Below are 16,177 nucleotides of genomic sequence, written 5' to 3' on the forward strand. Positions count from 1 at the left end.
CCAGAAGGAAGAGGGGCCTTCATTACCGGCTCATAGAGGCTTGTTCCACGCAATGCAGAGGACAGAGAAAAGTTGTCTCCAATGTCGTTATTCGTATGTTCATAGGCCGTATGCAGACCGATCATCTCTTTCGATCATCTCATAACCGGTGGGCGACTCTCTTTGTTCCACACGACACGGCTCTTGACCCATTCGACCGCCTCTTTCACACCAGTGCCTCGAAGCGCGCTGACCGGCAGGACACGACTGTCTCGAACCATCCCGCCCTTTTCGCCCTCAAAGACTTTCCGAACAAACCCTTCCTTAATCCTCACCACTTCCAAACAATCCTCGCGGTCCTGTTTATTGGCGAGCACCAAGATCGGAATGCCGGCCGTATTTTCATTTTCAAGCACACTCTCCAGCACGGCGCGACACTCGTCCAATCGCCCCTGACGGTCTCCCGACAACAACATACCCGGAGTCATGGGAGTCATGGGCGTCCACGGCGTCTCCGGCTCGTCATCGACATCATTGCCTTCGTCATCCATTTTACTTATATAACTCTTCTTGCGACCATGCCAGCCGGGCGTCTTGGGCGTATCGTCCACCTCTCCATTACCCAGATCCGTACTATCGACCACAAAGACCACGGCATGTGCGCTTTTGTAGTAGCTCGTCCATAAGCGACGCAGGCTCATTTGGCCTCCAACATCCCAGATCTTCAAGTACATGTCCGGCAGGTCGATCGTTGCGACGTTCTGGCCGACCGTTGGCACTGTATTGCCTGCGGTCTCGGACGGCGCTGCATCGCCTGTCTGGCCTGCAGGGTCGACCGCGGTGTTGTACAGCGCTCTAATCTGCGAGAGGAGAGTCGTCTTGCCTGCATTGTCGAGGCCCAGTAGGATTATGGAATATTCTGAGGACATGTCAGCTTGTTGGTCTGGACGAGTCTGTTTCCCGCGCCAGCGTGCGGCAGAGTGTTGGCCATACCTGGCTTGCTTGTTGCATAGAGGTATAAGGATCGTATCAGGTGGTACATCTTTCCCGCTGTAGGAGCGGCGTATGTTTGCGCAGAAAGGGGAAAACAGCTGTCCGTAGTAGGACTATGTTATACGTAGCGATTAAGGAACGAAAGGATAACAAAACGAAGACGCGACAACTGCCACGTATATCATCGTTGTAGACACGCTGGTCCGCAGTATCCGTACTTTATGGCGCCCAGATTGTAGGCACGCAGACACATGGATTTGTCTGCTGCTCGCGCCTGAGAATGTAGCACCGGGTGGTGTATGTCGGTCGCGACTTGGAAATCGTTCCGCGGATGGACACGACTGCTGCAGTGCCGTCTGGTCGCATGCCTGTGTGGTGATGAGTCGTCATAATATCTGGTCAGAGGTGTCATTTAAAGACCCACTCTGCCGTCTCCTTACGTGTGGACTTGAAAGTCCACGTCAGGCATGCTTGTATTTTACTGCTGCCATTTCCCGAGGTATAATGTCTCTCGCGGCTCAAGACTCGTTTTGAGCTGCTCATACTCCCTTCTCTGGGTTGAGAGAGAAAAGGCTACAGATGTAATGAAGTCCGCACACGCGAAAAGTAGTCCTAAACGGAGCTTGAAGAGAATCTACCTCCAGCTCGGGGTTTGGGCCGTAGCAAGTCATTTTTGGATCTCTTTCGTAGGTTGGTAGGTCGAAACGCAAGACGGCCGGCATGCTGATCCTTCCTGAAGCTGTGGAAGCTCCGAATGGGTCAAGCAAGTACAATATCCATGTTCATTTCCTTCAGGACGTCCTGCCACTGGATGTCCACATCCTTTGGCGCAAGGCTCCGTCTCCGCCACAGCTCCTTGGCTATATCCTTCGAGATTTCGAGGTTCATGAAGCCATGCCGCCTTTTCAGTACGTACCAAGCCAGCATTTGCTCTTGGAGGTCCGTACTCAGACACTCACATGCAACCACGAAGGGCGGCCACGCCAGCGTACACCCGATAGCCTCACCGCCCAGGTCTTCAATCTCTTGTAAGTGTCCGACCCCATATCTGACCAGCTCTTGCAGCTCATCCGGTGGCCGCCGACGTACGGTGCGTTGAAAGTAGATGAGGGAGGCGTAGTAGAAGACATATGCATGGTGTCGTGTTAGATCTTTGGTTAGGGGGTCCAGGCCCTCGAGGTCAAGGCTATCAGGCGTCTGTTCGTATAACTGCAGTTCGAGCTCATCCAATGTCTCGGGATCAGCGCTTATGTCTGAATTGGGAAAGCGTTTTATGAGTGCGTTCATCATCACGATGCTCTTCAAGATTGGGCGTGTAAGGCCAAAGAGCCGATCTAGCACATAGTGCCTCTGATCGAGGAAGTCATCAGACTCCACATTGACGGTTGCCGGTAGGTTAATGTTGCATAGAGCCGCAATAGACAGGTAAGCCTGATACACCATCGAAGAACTCTTATCACGGTCCCACACGTTGCCTTCGATCGTGCCGAGCCAGGAAGCGCCACCTTGTAGATGTGTACGCCACTCCGACGATCTGCCTGTGATCATGTCCATAGCCGAGAACATGGTGATTGTGGCGAGAATGGCGCCACGCTGAACGTCCAGCTGGCGGCTATCTTTGACGTTGGCCAAACTGTGGCGGAGGTGCATGATGGCAAGGTTGTAGTGCTTCATCGCCAGGGTGAAGGCTGGGCCGTTATCGTTAAGGAGTTGACCACGGCTGAACGCGGATGTGGCACACAGAGCGTGGAACAGGGCGATTTGACCATTCGACTGCTTCGAGGGTGATGTTAACCCAGAGAGAGCCATAGGCGTAAAGACGCTGCGGAAAGGATTGTCTGCCCGGTCCACGGGGACCAGATGCCAGCTCACAAATGAAGTCCAATGGTGAATCAGTTCTCGTTGCTCGGCAGGGCGTGGGAGCAGATCAAGATGGCGTAATATCGATGGATGTCGAGCATCCAAGCTATGCCTGCTAGGATAAAGTGTGTTGGAGAGTTCAGAGGTATGGGCCGGCGTAGAGGCTTCCAAGAGGACAGGGGAAATGACCGTCTCCAAAACGTCTTCTTCATCGTCGTCGCTGTATCCTTCCCCCGAGAGAACGGAGGGAGAGGATACCATGGCCACATCGTTAAGTGAGTTCCACCTCTGATCCTCTAAGCAAGTCTTGTTGGCAGCTGCAGACAGATTCAGCGCAAAGACAGAAAATGGTCCCGAGGCCAGCGAAACACGCTGCGCAGACAGTCTTTCTATCGCATCTAAGGCTTTGGGGACATCGACCTGCATGAATCGGGAGTCATCTTCGTAGATAGCAGGCGCACCAATCGCTCGCCTGATGTTTTGCTCGCGCTCCTGAGTATCGGGATCAACCCACACCAGTCTAATGCCGTAGCCTTGACACTCAAACCCACCCTTCAAACAACGCGCACATTCTGGCCTGCCCTCATCACATTTGACGTGACGATCCCGACAGGTCCAACAGCCGGAGAAGGTTTTGGTGTGTTTGATGGGTTGCCGGTTGCTGGCTCTCTTCCGCACACTAGTGGATTGTTTCATCTGAAGGGTAGAGGCATTTCGTGATGATGCGTGGTTGGAAGCTGTAAGCGAATGACGTGGTCATGCTTTTACCCTCATGTTCTTCTCAATCACTAGGCGGGCATGACCAATCGATCGTGGGATGTCGTCGTAGACTTCGATTGCAGTGTAGCACGTTGATTCACATTTCACCAGAAGAGGCGAGGTCGACCGGTAGAATGATTTTCCACACGCACCCTCCACGCGGCACGCTAAACCAATTCGGCCGACCGGAGCGGGGAGCCTCCGCCCCCGATGCTGGCTCAGCCTCGCAAGGCGCCCTGGCGGACTGAGGAATTGTCTCTTTGTGCTGCCTCTTGCACGCGTCAAATTCCTGTCTTGTTGACTGGGAGTCAATTGCTCTGATGCCTTGTCTTTCTTGGACCGATGTCAGTCCATATCCAACTTGATCAGGCAGAATCCAGGTGCTATACAAACCTCGACTTCGTTTCCGGCAGCGTCATCCTTTTCCTTCCAAACGATGCGACCATCTCTGCCATCACGGTCAAACTCGAGGGAGAGAGTCGTACGCGACTCGCCGGCCCCAAGTTTCCCAATAATGAACGGTCGGAGAAGAAGAGAACCGAGCTAGAATATCACAAGGTGGGTGGAACTGGTTGTCGACCGCAACCTGAGCTGCGCTGACAACAGGTAACCGTCAGCTCCTTTACAAAGTCCTTACCGTCTTTCCCACGCCAGAGCTTCAGGAAACGACGTCTGGTTCAGGATTCACCCTACACGCTGGACAATACATCTATCCTTTTAGGTTCAAGGTTGGACCCTCCGTGAGAATCCCTTGCGGTGGACATGGGCTGACGTCGCGCAACAGTTCCCATTCAACAATGATTGCCAGAAGAATCCAACACCATTGAAAGATCTCAAAGTCGGCCAATTGAGTGTGCAGTTCGCAGTAGATACCACAAGACATGTTAAGCGAACCCTCCCGCCATCATTGAGCGGGTTTCCTGGCGAGGCGGAAATCAAATATTATATCAAGGCGACCGTGGTGCGGCCCAAGTTCTTCCAAGAGAACATCCGCTCGGTATGATGGCTGTGCCGCTGTATTCCCTCTCAATCACTGACCAGGCCACAGGTGGTCGACATCAAGTTCCTCCCTATCGAACCCCCGCGACCCCCAGACCGCCATGAAGAGACCTTTGCCCGACGGAAAAGACAGTTTCAACAGCATCACGCCCAGTCACATAAGAAAGGAGTCTTGTCCAAGAAGTCCTCGACTCCAATCTCGGCGAGAGAAGAGCCTCCAGCCTTCCAAGTCGACGTTCGACTGCCAAGTCCTGCCATCATCACTTGCAATGAACCGCTGCCTCTCCGAATCCTCGTCGAGAAAATCAATGACAGCTCGGCCACTGCCTTCCTAAGCATGCTGCAAATCGAGTTGATCGGCTATACGCGTATAAGGGCGCACGACCTGGAAAGGACTGAAAGGACGAGCTGGATCTTGACGTCAAAAGCCAATATGAACATGCCGTTAGGTAACGGTACCGAGAAGAGTCGTCGAGAATGGAAACTCCCTTCTCGGTTGTGGGATGATTTTCCAATCCCCAACACTGTTTGCCCATCTTTTGATACCTGCAATATCTCCCGCCTCTATGAGCTGGAAGTTCGAGTTGGCTTGGCGCATGGCATGGCTGATGGAGTGCGTCCAGAGTTGATTGTTCTGCCTCTATGCCTACCTGTTTCTGTTTACTCAGGAATTGCGCCCCCTCCGCAACTCCTGCAGGCTATGGCCCACAACCGACGCCCGCAAGCATCCTTTGCACCTCCTCATATCTTTCCCCGGCCATCAGGAAGCAACGGATCACCGACGACACCCTTACAGCCAGATACAACGCTGGGGACCCCATTGGGTACGCCGACAACTCCAATGTCCGAAAGCAGCTCCTTCCCGACTCAAGTTGGCTCCTTCAACCCCCAACATCTCAATGATATCCCCGATGAGGCGCCGCCGAGTTACGAGGACGCCATGGCGGATGAAATCGCGCCTGTGGATGGCCCTAGGCGGGATTACCAAGTACCATCACAGCCTCAAGGCCAGCAGAATGCCTTCAACCCTGATTCGAAACAGGCCGGCCTGGGGCGCCGTGTCAGCGAAAGACTGTTCCCAAACAACGAGCCCGCCACCCCTCCAAGCAGGGCTGTGTCGACACCAAGTGTCTTACAATCAGCATCGATCGCTGAGAATGGTAATGATGGCTCCCGAAACTCGCCAGCCCCAGAGGATGCAAGCCGTTCTCCTCTATGGAAGCGGAGCTTTTCCTCAAAGAAGGATTAGGTCCACTTAAAGCACATACCTGCGTTTGCTAGCAGTGAGACGCGGCTTCGAGAGGAAACTTGTCATTGCTGCTCTGATACATAGTCATATAATTAATACTAATAGACCCCTTTTACAATAATCTCAGAACCAATTTGGTCTCGTCACGTGGTGTGACGTCAACCCGAAACGCGAGGTCTGCAGCCTGTTTCGACGTGAACTCTACTAGAACTGCGTTATACACACGTTTCTACTCCATATAATATTTTAATTTCCTGCTTTACAGTGTGTCTTTTGTCACAGCGTAGGAGCTCTTCGCGACTATCGAGGTCTCTGGAATTGCATCGTCGTTGCTCACCACATATGTTCGTCGAGTGGTGGCTCGCAAAGACCGAGTCGGAGCATTGCATTAGTGGGCGTCATGGAGAGCATGAATGACAAGGTAAGAAATCCTGCCAGATGGTCGGCATTTTACACTCAAGAGCATGGAATGTCACGTCCACAGCCCATGGCGTCTGCCAATATGCACTTTCGGGGCCAGTCATGTTCAAGGGATACAATGGCAGGGCTTTTGTCCACTCTCATCCAAGTTCCCAAGCAGTATATTGACCAAACTTGCTGACATCTGCAGACGCCGGGCGCTGGTGGCCATCGAAACTCGGGCTCGAGTTCATTTGCGGCCATCGCTGCTGCGCTCATCCCGACGTTCATCACAGCATGTTTCTTTCTCCTCGCATTCTTGGTCCTCCGGTCCAAGTACAGAAACATCTACGCGCCCCGGACATACTTCCGCACGATACCACAAAAGTAAGACCTGTTGTTGTGGTTTTGTCTCGATACTGACTCGTCAGGGATCGCACGCCTTCATCCAGTCATGAGCTGGTTTCCTGGTATCATGATTTCCGCGTTCTAGACGACAAGTTTGTCCTCCGCCATTCATCGCTCGAAGCATATCTCTTCTTGCGGTACCTGCGCATGATCATCCTAATCTGTGGAGTCGGTTGCTTGTTGACGTGGCCGATTCTTATTCCAATCAATGCCAATGGGGGAGGCAGCTCCTCTCAACTGGACAGGATATCCTTCAGTAACGTTCTGGACAGCAAGCGCCTGTATGCGCACGCTATCATCGGTTGCGTCTTCTTTGGTAATTTGCACAGATTGTAGCACAAGATATAGACTAATGTTGCTAGGATTTATCATGCTCTTGATATCCAGGGAGAGACTATTTGCAGTAGGACTACGTCAAGCACACCAGAAGATCCCTCTCAATGCGACTCGCCTGTCGTCTCGGGTCGTACTGTATCTTTCTGTCCCACCCGCCGGACTTCGTGACGAAAACCTTCATCGCTACTTTGGAGACAATGCAGTCAGGTCCTGGCTCGTGTCCAACCTCAGTCATCTCGAAAAGGCTGTGAGCAACAGAGACGGCAAGATCGATAATCTTGAAGGCCTGGAGGTGAAGCTCCTGAAAAATGTGAACAAAGAAGCCAGTGACTCCGAGAATGGTCACGGAAGCGCCAGGGGCAGCCCTGAGGACTCTGCATCCGTAAACATCGATCGTCACAAACCTAAATCCCGGTCAAAGTACCTCTTTGGGGACCAAATTGACAGCATTGCAAAGGCTCGGGAGGAGGTTGCCAGCATCATTTCCGATGTGGATATGGTGCGGCAAGCAGACTCCAGTGAGCCGAGCAGAAGGACCGGGGCTATATTTGTCGAATTCAAAGACCAGGCCAGCGCCCATGAAGCTTTCCAGCAGGTGCGACATCCATCTCCGTTGTCACTCCAGCCGAAATACGTTGGTGTCCAGCCCAAAGAGGTCATCTGGCAAAACATCAACCTCGAACCGTCGCTGCGGATCACGTACTCGTACATCGCGGTGGCGCTGGCTGTTGCCACCATCATTCTCTGGTCGATCCCGGTTGGAATCATCGGAACGATCTCCAACATCAACTATCTGACGGACAAATTCCACTTCCTCCAATTCATCAACAACCTTCCGGCTCCGATTCTTGGGCTTCTCACTGGCCTTGTACCGCCATTGCTCCTCAGCGCGGTGGTGTCCTATGTACCATATTTCTTCCAGTATGTGGCAAAGCTGTCGGGACAACCTACGACCACAGAGGGCGCGAAATGGGCCCAGACATGGTACTTTGCCTTCCAAGTTGTACAAGTGTTTCTGATCACGACTTTCTCGTCCGGTGCTGCGACGTTGGCCAACCGCATCGCGAACGAGCCGACCTCTGTGCCCACCCTACTAGCGAAAAATCTACCGAAAGCGTCAAACTTCTACCTGACGTATTTCATCATTCAAGGACTTGGAACGGCATCCAACAACGTCCTAAACTATTCAGACTTACTATCCTTTCTGTTCTTCTACAAAGTCATGGCCAAGACACCGAGACAGAAATTCACCACATACTCAAAGATGAAAGGGATCAGCTGGTTCATCGTCTACCCCAAATTCACCAATCTGGCAGTCATCGCCATTGCCTACTCATGCATCGCTCCACTCGTGCTGGGGTTCGCGGCGGCTGGCATTTTCTTCTTCTACCTCAGCTACAGATACAACCTACTTTACGTGATTCAAGTCAAGACCGAAACTCGTGGAGAAAGCTATACAAGGGCCCTGCAACATCTGATGACCGGAGTCTATCTCGCGGAGCTGTGTCTAATCGGTCTGTTTGGGATCAAAGCGGCAGCGGGCCCGTCGACCATCATGACTGTTTTCCTGGTAGCCACTGCGATATACCACATCACGGTGAACAAATACCTTTCGCCTCTGGAACACTACATGCCTGTTGATGTCTTATCCGAAGAAGAAGAAGGCGATGCAGAGCGACCGCTACTAGCCGGAGGCGATGGAGAAGCGGACGTGACCGAACAATCTCGCGTTCACAAGCTCGCAAGAGGAAAAGTCCCGACCGTCCTGCTTGATCCTCTGGCTGCATTTCTGGAACCACATGTTTTCGCATCCCAAGAGGCCCTGCGCCCTTGGTTGCAGGATCCGGAGGGGGAATACGAAGAAATTAATTCATACAGCGACGAGCAGATCCAGAAGGCTTACATGAACCCAGCCGTGGCTTCGAAAACGCCGGTGGTGTGGTTACCCAAGGATAGAAAGGGTCTGTCGAAACATGAAATCAGCGAAAACGAAAAGGCCGGTCTCTCCAGCACCGATGACGGGGCGGAATTGACTCCAGCCAACGAAATTGTCTGGAATTGCGAGGATTTCACAAGCGTGCCCATCTTCAAGCAAGGAACGAGATACTAGATCTCTCGGCATCAGCAAGCATGTAGCTATCATTCATTCATTCCAGTGTTCAGCTATGGGCCTATGGCTGAGTTGGAGCATCACCATGTGCCCCTTGTCTCCACTATGATTCAATCAGCTTGCTGTGGAGTGGCGCTTCCATGTCGTTCGTTGTCAAGGTGGCAATGACATTCTGGTCCTTAATCCTCCTTGACCTTGTCATCTTTATTCGCCTTGAGCCACTCCTGAACGACAACAGCATAGTCCTCGCTGACATACGACCCGAAAATCTCGGCCAACAAGTTCCCCTTGCGCCAGTACTTCAGCTTGAGATCCTGCAGCAACATGTCGAAGTAAGGCAGCTGATCAAACACCAAGTCGGGGAAGAATTTGCCATGGCCGTAAGGGGCGCGGTGTCTGACGTAGCGACTCATCAAGGCTGTCTCTTCGAAGACGGTGTTGGGATCGATACTGTTGCTCTGGTCCAGTTTGCCGGTCAAGTACGCATAGGCCCAGAGACATTGCAGTTCACAACGCGGAGTGTTTGCCAGGTTGGAGAACATGCCGATGAACACTAGAGAGCGGTCGCCTTGTGCCGTGAGTCCCGGTGGTGCGATTGCGCGGTACAGCCGGAAAGGGGTGTGGTCTCTCCTATTGGCGTCCATGCCGCCATGGTAGGGCTGGACGACGGTCGAACTGGGCGACTTGTACGGGCCGTCGAGCAGACGAGGGAAGCTCGAGGCGATAGTGAGATCGGCCTGGCGGTCCAGTGCCTTCCAGAAATCGTGTTGCTCAGGGGTAAGCGACGGCGTCGGGATCCCCAGGTCGGAATGAAGCTTTGTTGGAAGGAACTTGAATGTCGGTTCGACTGAGAAGCCCGTGGCCGTGATGATGGCGTCGGCTTGGATGGTGTAGCCGTTCGTCAGCATGATCGAGTGTTTGGACAGATAGGAGATGTCTTCGCGGTGAATCTCCACAGTGGCTCCCCCGATCATGTCGTAGAGGCTGGGTTCGTAGCTTAAAATGCCTGACGCAGTGCCGTACCAGAAGGGACTGATACGAGACGAAACAATGAAAGTGGTTAGCAATGGTGGATCGAGAGAGAGCATGACAATAGGCGCAGGACCAACAACTTACCTTGTCTCCGGCTGCAAGATTCTAGTATATGGGAACTCCATCAGGCGGCATTGTTGAAGCGTCTTCTCATGCAAATTGGCCCAGAACTTCTGCGTAAGCAATCTCCCCAACTTGGTGAAATGGAGCTTGTTTCTGATCCAGCCGAACCCATCGTTCCAGAGACACGGACTGAAGAAGGTCAAGATGCGTCTGGTGGCCAGTCGTTCGCGGATGAGTTTGAAAGGGCCGATCTGTGCATGAGCTGGGAAAACCCATTCAGGTCCTTTGCCTGATTTCCTCATGATCCATTCCACAAACTTCTCTTTTATGCCTGCTAGATGCACGGCGTCGAAAGCCGACTTCCCGCCTCCTATGACTGCTATGCGCTTGATTTTAGGGTCGTCCATCAATGCATCTGCTTTCATGCCCATCTCGGAGGAATGCACAATGGGTCCTTCAAAGGCGGCAGTACCAATAAGGAAAGGACGGTTCGGTTGGTTGGTGATGCCTGTCGCGATGATGAGTTTCTTGGTCTGTATTTCTGTGGTTGTGCTTCCTGCGCCATTGCTGCCAACAGCAGCAGAATCGCAACGACGGACTTTCAGATTCCAGCCCTGGCCGTTCTGGAGCTGCGAAATCTCCTGCACGTGCGTCTCAAAGTCGATCAGCTTTACCAGATCGGATCGCTCAGCGTACGCGACAAGGTATTCGTGCATTACTGCACCAGAGACATGCTCGCCTGCGGCGATCCCAAAGCCGTCGTGCATCGGGAAGTCGGAGAAGTCGATGCCGCCTCGCAAGTTGTTGGTTTTAAGGCCAGGGTAGATATTCTCTTTGGCCCAGACGCCACCGAGAGTCTTGTTCTGTACCGCCGCGCACAGGGGTTAGTTGATATTCTCCTTATATAGGCTGTGATGAGGTTACTTACCGCGTCAAGGATCTTCAAACTTGCGCCCACCTCGCACTCAACGATTGTCTTTGCTGCGCACAGCCCTGACGGGCCTGTTCACGAAGGAGATTAGTATGAAGGGAAAGAGGAGGTTGTCGCCAGGATACTCACCAGCGCCGACTACGAGGTAGTCAAACATCGTTGCTTGTTGAGGTGAGAGAAAGAAAGTGAGAAAAGAGTGACAACTGTCGCGTTATTTATATGATGCGGTGTTTCACAAAAAACTTCACTGGGAGGCCGCCATAGTATTATGATATTCACAGCATATCATAGCTGAGAAGCCTTCCAAGCCAATATGATACTCACAAGCTGTTGAAGTTAGGCAGTCCTCCTAAGGTAGAAGGGCTTAACATAATTGTAACTGAAGTAGGTTCCCAAGACAACAGGATATAGAGTGGGTAATAGGAGTAAGCATCTCCCAAACCAAAAGGGGAATGATATTGCTTTTGAGGCTGAAGAGTCGACCTGGGCTATTAGAATACTATTAGAATATTGGAAATAAGGTATCCTCCTAGACCAGTAGATAATAAGCAGATATTGTGAATAAGGTACCTTTCCCCATCAATATAGGTAAAGTCCAGACTTATCAACAGGGCTTACCTAATAAGGATGCAAGCCATCGCGGTCAAAGAATTCGAGGAGGCTGTCAAGCGCGTTATCGCTATTGAGTTGGGTCGGCGCTGGAAGCCTGATTCAGCTCGACCCGAAGCTTTACACAGTGGTGTATGCCGAAGGCAAAGCGAGTCTGAGGAGTAAGCTGACATCGTAGGCTGCCAGATATGCAACACGCCTTTTCTCACACCTGCATCATGGCGCTTGCGAACCGAGACGTGGTTGCGTGTTGATGGTTCCGGAGGATTATGTCAGAAATACGACCCTCGCATCCAGTGGAGTCGCTTACCAGCACCTCTCGGATTGGAAGCTTCATTTTGTCGTACGACACCACATCTGAACGCGCTGACAGGGACTCTGCTTGATCAAAAGACCATCTGTTGTTGGGGACCTCATCATACCACTGAAGGTAGAAGCGACACTTTGAATGCCGACCACACCCCGGATGTGAAGGAGAGCACACACACCCATTCATCCATCCAACGTGCTCACAAGCATCGTAGAAGCGACTAAAGCTAATCGAGTTAACACGCTTTTCAATCAATTGATGGCTTTTCTTGAGAAAAGCTGGGCCTGATTCTCGTCGAGGAACATCGAATTCGAATTTGCTGATGACAGGGTCGTCGCCCGCAATAGTTTCAGCGTAGATATACTTGCAAGCGTCATGATAGGAGAAGAAGTCTCAAAGCCCGTTCCCCATATTTGCATAAGCAGCTGGACCCGTCCGTGGCATTCTCAGAGTCGTAGAAACTCCAAATATTGACCTCAGTGGTGCCTTCTGCCACCTGTGCTTAGCGATCATGATCAATGACCCCCCTGCCGTGCCTAGAGAGCAAGTCGTAACAACTGCTAAGATCATTGTTGCTTGCATGATGGTTTGTAGCTGCGAGCGGACCGAGGCAGGATAATACAATGATCGATGCTATCGATAGAGTCATCATTCTCATTCCTTTTTCTCTCTCTCTGTGCTTGTGAGAGGACACAGAAGTACTGTTAGTTGAACACTAGGATCGGAACCGTTTATGCCATAAAGAAGAATGCCATGCTCTGTATTGCTGGCACGAACCATTTCCGCCGAGAAAGGTCAGGGGTTGCACTGGCTGTCTGATAGTTGTGTATAATGGAACCGAGAAGAAAAGGACCGTGTCACTAACAAGCAGGAGCTGCATCGTGTCTGAATGGTGCCTAGAGATGCTGCAGACCGACCCTGCAGTTCAATGGCCCAGCACGCCATGCATCCTTCCAAAGATGATGTTGATATGCTCTAGCTGAGCATGGTACACAATGTCCAGAGGACACCTGTTTTTCGAATTCGTCGCGTCTGAACAGCCGTCACCACCGTCTTCTGAGAGAGGCAGGATGGATGTGGCTAGGTCATGAGAATGTGTGGTTTGCTATTCAGCCACCCTTTCCCTGGCAGAAGGATCGACTGGAGCCAGCATATAGACCACAATCGTGATGTATATCAAAGTAATTAAGTGGCAAGTTCAAGGAGGTGAGAATATACTTGGGCACAACCTATTGATTAGTCATCTACTCCTGCTATTTGGCATATTATTGGTCCGGCAAACCTTCCTTCTTATTTGTTGATTGCAGCCTCGTCCATCGACCGGCGACCGCAAGGATCAACGCAAGATCGAGTTTGGGATCTACAGGAAGTACATTCCGTAATGGAAAGATATGGCTAAGAGCTCGCCAATGTGAACCCCCCTACACTATGTCTGTTGATCGGCTATGCTTCATTTCGAAGGGGCCTATCAAATCAAAAATACCTCTTCCCTTATGGGCTCAGCTCGGGCCTCGATCACGCATCCTTATGGCCCTTGCAAGCTCTGGATTCGGTGTCCGTCCTTCCAATTCTCACGGAAAGTTGACCGCTACAATACAATAGCCAAGACCATGGCAATCTTCTGTCGAAGAATCCGTATCTTCTAACTCCTCCCTTGCCGCTGCAACTGCCGCAACCGATCCCACATATCTGTACTTCCGGAGCTTGCGAGCGGGGAGACGAGCTTCGAACTAGACGCAGCGGACAAACACGATCAGTTGATTATGTCATTCAAATCTTCCTCTTCACCGGAGTAGGTGGAAAGACGTCGTTCGAGGCTTCAGACGTAACATATCATCTATCTCCTCGACTTTGCGGTTCTGCACTCCAGGGAGGCAGATGTCCACAGGTCGCCGAGAACGCAGTCGGTCTGCCGTCGTGTAATTTGCGACAACCCTCCAGGAAGCCAGGCATCGCCTGGAGACCGCCGATGATACCAAGTCCACTCCCTCTTGAAATGGACACATGCTTGCCGACTCTGGAGACTCGGCGCTCATCCCGTAGAGTCGATTGTGTCGACTTTCAGAATTCTGGCGAGAAGAAGCTAGTGCTTCACTGTTGCTCGAGGCCTGCTTCATGGAGATAGATTGCCAGGACAACTTATCTTGCTCATGGGGTCGCATATATAACGGGCAGGTCGAATAGCTGAAGCTCTGGATAGCCATCAGGTAGCGAGCAATACTGTTGCCGGAAAGCACGACGGCAAGTTGGACACGCTTTTCGTGTCCTAGGGCAGATTGGGGGCTGGGAGGAGGAACTACGGTCTCTTGTCAGCCGGATTGCTGCTTCAGGGGCTAGGGCGACTGTGAATGAATGAAAGAATTGCTCTGGCTCTTCTCCTACATCACAGTGCGAGAAGGCCCATTTACATAAATAAACAAGTATGACTAGAGAGTACGATCCTATGTAGTGAATGGCTAGACGCTTAGTATAACAATCTCACCTTTGAGACTACTGCCGCGGTAGTACAAAGCCTTATGTTGTGAGAAATACGTAGTCACCAGAATTGATAGCTGCACCAGGGCTGCGAACGCATACACCCAAGTTTAGAGTCACCTTCGTTGGTCTCCCCGATCCTTGGAATTCTTGATAGTATCATGGTGTCGTCGTCCTCTCTGCCCATGAGAAGGTATTGACTCAAGGTCCAGGATTCCCAAGCACAAGCGCTGGGAGTTCATGTCTCTTTGGAAAGGTATCTTCGAGCGAGCGTGGATCTGCCGTGCTGCCATCATCTGCATGAGAGCTCTTACTCCTGCCAGGGTACCAGAACTTCTGGAAGTGCAAACGCTTCTGGACGTGAGGGAGGGCAAACCATGACCTTGTTCTTTTCACGACGAACCAGTAGGAGGTTTTTCCCCCTCGATATCCCAAGACTCCACCACGAGCGCTCGACGGACCGGTCGCCATCTGCCGCTTGTTGGGGTTCCCTTCGCAGTGTGGGCATGGGCAGTGGAAACTTGCAGGGAAGAGAAAGTCAAAAAGTTTTGCCTTCCATATTCCAACGACATCAACAAAGGCAAAGGCAAAGGCAAAGAAAGACGTCATGAGAAGCAAAAAAAAAAGGCTATTCTGACGGATCCGGTGATGCAGACGCCCTTATCGATAAAAACTTCAGCAAAAGGTGAGGTACATCTTTTTCCGTGTCGGTCCGGAATCATGCGGATGTCCACGCAACTACAAGAGAGTGAAAAGGAGGCCAGACTCGAGTGTGGCAGTGCTCTGCTTCTTCGTGGTCGACTTGTTTGTTCGTAAAGGTGATTTTGTGCTGTGAGTGGAGCCTCAAAAATGGGTTGGTTTTGGTAGCTGGGTCACGAGGAGAAGAGGGTGCTGTGGGTGCAATCGAGCGAATCCCGCTGAGATGAGATGAGATTAAGCGACGGTACCAAAGATGAAAAAGCGGCCCAAATATTCTTCAGCTGGTCCGGGCGAAATGAATTTGCTAGATCCGCGCATAATGCTTCCAGGTACAGAGTACTCCCGATCAGGTGTGGGCCAGACACGATTACTAAGATCTTTTGTGATAAAACCGCAGGCCCTTCCAGATGCCGAGTAGTCTATGGGAATCTGTTGGAATCTTTTCCGCGAAAGGTGAGTCTGGCTCTGTTGACGTACATGTTTTGCGAGATACCACCGGCGTGCCCAAAGAGTGATGGCATCCTATTCCATCAAAAAGTAGAGAAAGTAAAATGTCCACTTTTCGACACGATGCACTATGAGGGTTTCGATAGCGCGGTTTTGCGGGAAAGGTTTGCTTGGACATGTATCTGACCCCTATCGCGGTTCGCCGATGGACAAAAAGGTCAGGAAACCAGAGACCCATGTCCCCCAATGACTCCGGGTGTAGGTAGAGAGAGAACATCGACTATATGATCCACGCAAAGTGATGTAGACGCAAATCCAGCATTTGCAGTTTCCGCTGTAGACAGCCAATTGCCCTCTTGTTAAGCAGGTGCCCTGAACGCTCGGGCACTTTTGTGGAGAGACCCTCCCCTGGGCGCCCTGATTACGTTGAAGACGCTTTGGAGATCTAGCCAGCTAGTGCGTCGTGGAGGGTGTTGACCGTGCGCTCGATCAAATGGGGAAGACTCGTGGTCGTGGGAT

General features: G+C 51.7%; 5 protein-coding genes across 5 annotated transcripts; 2 read left to right on the plus strand and 3 right to left on the minus strand.

Annotated features, from left to right (window-relative positions):
* Window positions 1-134: 134 nt before the first annotated feature.
* Window positions 135-908, minus strand: A1O1_07237 (ADP-ribosylation factor like protein 1; the record flags this gene model as incomplete). The annotated part of the gene is made up of 1 exon (XM_007728110.1): window positions 135-908. One exon carries the CDS (start codon window positions 906-908, stop codon window positions 135-137), a length of 774 nt encoding a protein of 257 aa, XP_007726300.1.
* Window positions 909-1,731: 823 nt separating this feature from the next.
* Window positions 1,732-3,528, minus strand: A1O1_07238 (uncharacterized protein; the record flags this gene model as incomplete). The annotated part of the gene is made up of 1 exon (XM_007728111.1): window positions 1,732-3,528. The coding sequence occupies one exon, from the start codon at window positions 3,526-3,528 to the stop codon at window positions 1,732-1,734; it is 1,797 nt and encodes a 598-aa protein (XP_007726301.1).
* A 405-nt stretch (window positions 3,529-3,933) lies between these two features.
* A1O1_07239 (uncharacterized protein) lies at window positions 3,934-5,839 on the plus strand (the record flags this gene model as incomplete). Its single annotated transcript, XM_007728112.1, has 4 exons — window positions 3,934-4,149; window positions 4,209-4,319; window positions 4,376-4,588; window positions 4,640-5,839. The coding sequence occupies 4 exons, from the start codon at window positions 3,934-3,936 to the stop codon at window positions 5,837-5,839; spliced, it is 1,740 nt and encodes a 579-aa protein (XP_007726302.1).
* Window positions 5,840-6,239: 400 nt separating this feature from the next.
* On the plus strand, window positions 6,240-9,092 carry A1O1_07240 (uncharacterized protein; the record flags this gene model as incomplete). The annotated part of the gene is made up of 4 exons (XM_007728113.1): window positions 6,240-6,260; window positions 6,450-6,625; window positions 6,670-6,962; window positions 7,009-9,092. 4 exons carry the CDS (start codon window positions 6,240-6,242, stop codon window positions 9,090-9,092), a joined length of 2,574 nt encoding a protein of 857 aa, XP_007726303.1.
* Window positions 9,093-9,271: 179 nt separating this feature from the next.
* On the minus strand, window positions 9,272-11,275 carry A1O1_07241 (uncharacterized protein; the record flags this gene model as incomplete). Its single annotated transcript, XM_007728114.1, has 4 exons — window positions 9,272-10,124; window positions 10,209-11,050; window positions 11,116-11,189; window positions 11,248-11,275. The coding sequence occupies 4 exons, from the start codon at window positions 11,273-11,275 to the stop codon at window positions 9,272-9,274; spliced, it is 1,797 nt and encodes a 598-aa protein (XP_007726304.1).
* Window positions 11,276-16,177: the final 4,902 nt, after the last annotated feature.

The sequence above is a fragment of the Capronia coronata genome (genome assembly GCF_000585585.1).
Source record: "Capronia coronata CBS 617.96 chromosome Unknown acBCG-supercont1.6, whole genome shotgun sequence".
In the NCBI taxonomy this organism is placed as follows: domain Eukaryota; kingdom Fungi; phylum Ascomycota; class Eurotiomycetes; order Chaetothyriales; family Herpotrichiellaceae; genus Capronia; species Capronia coronata.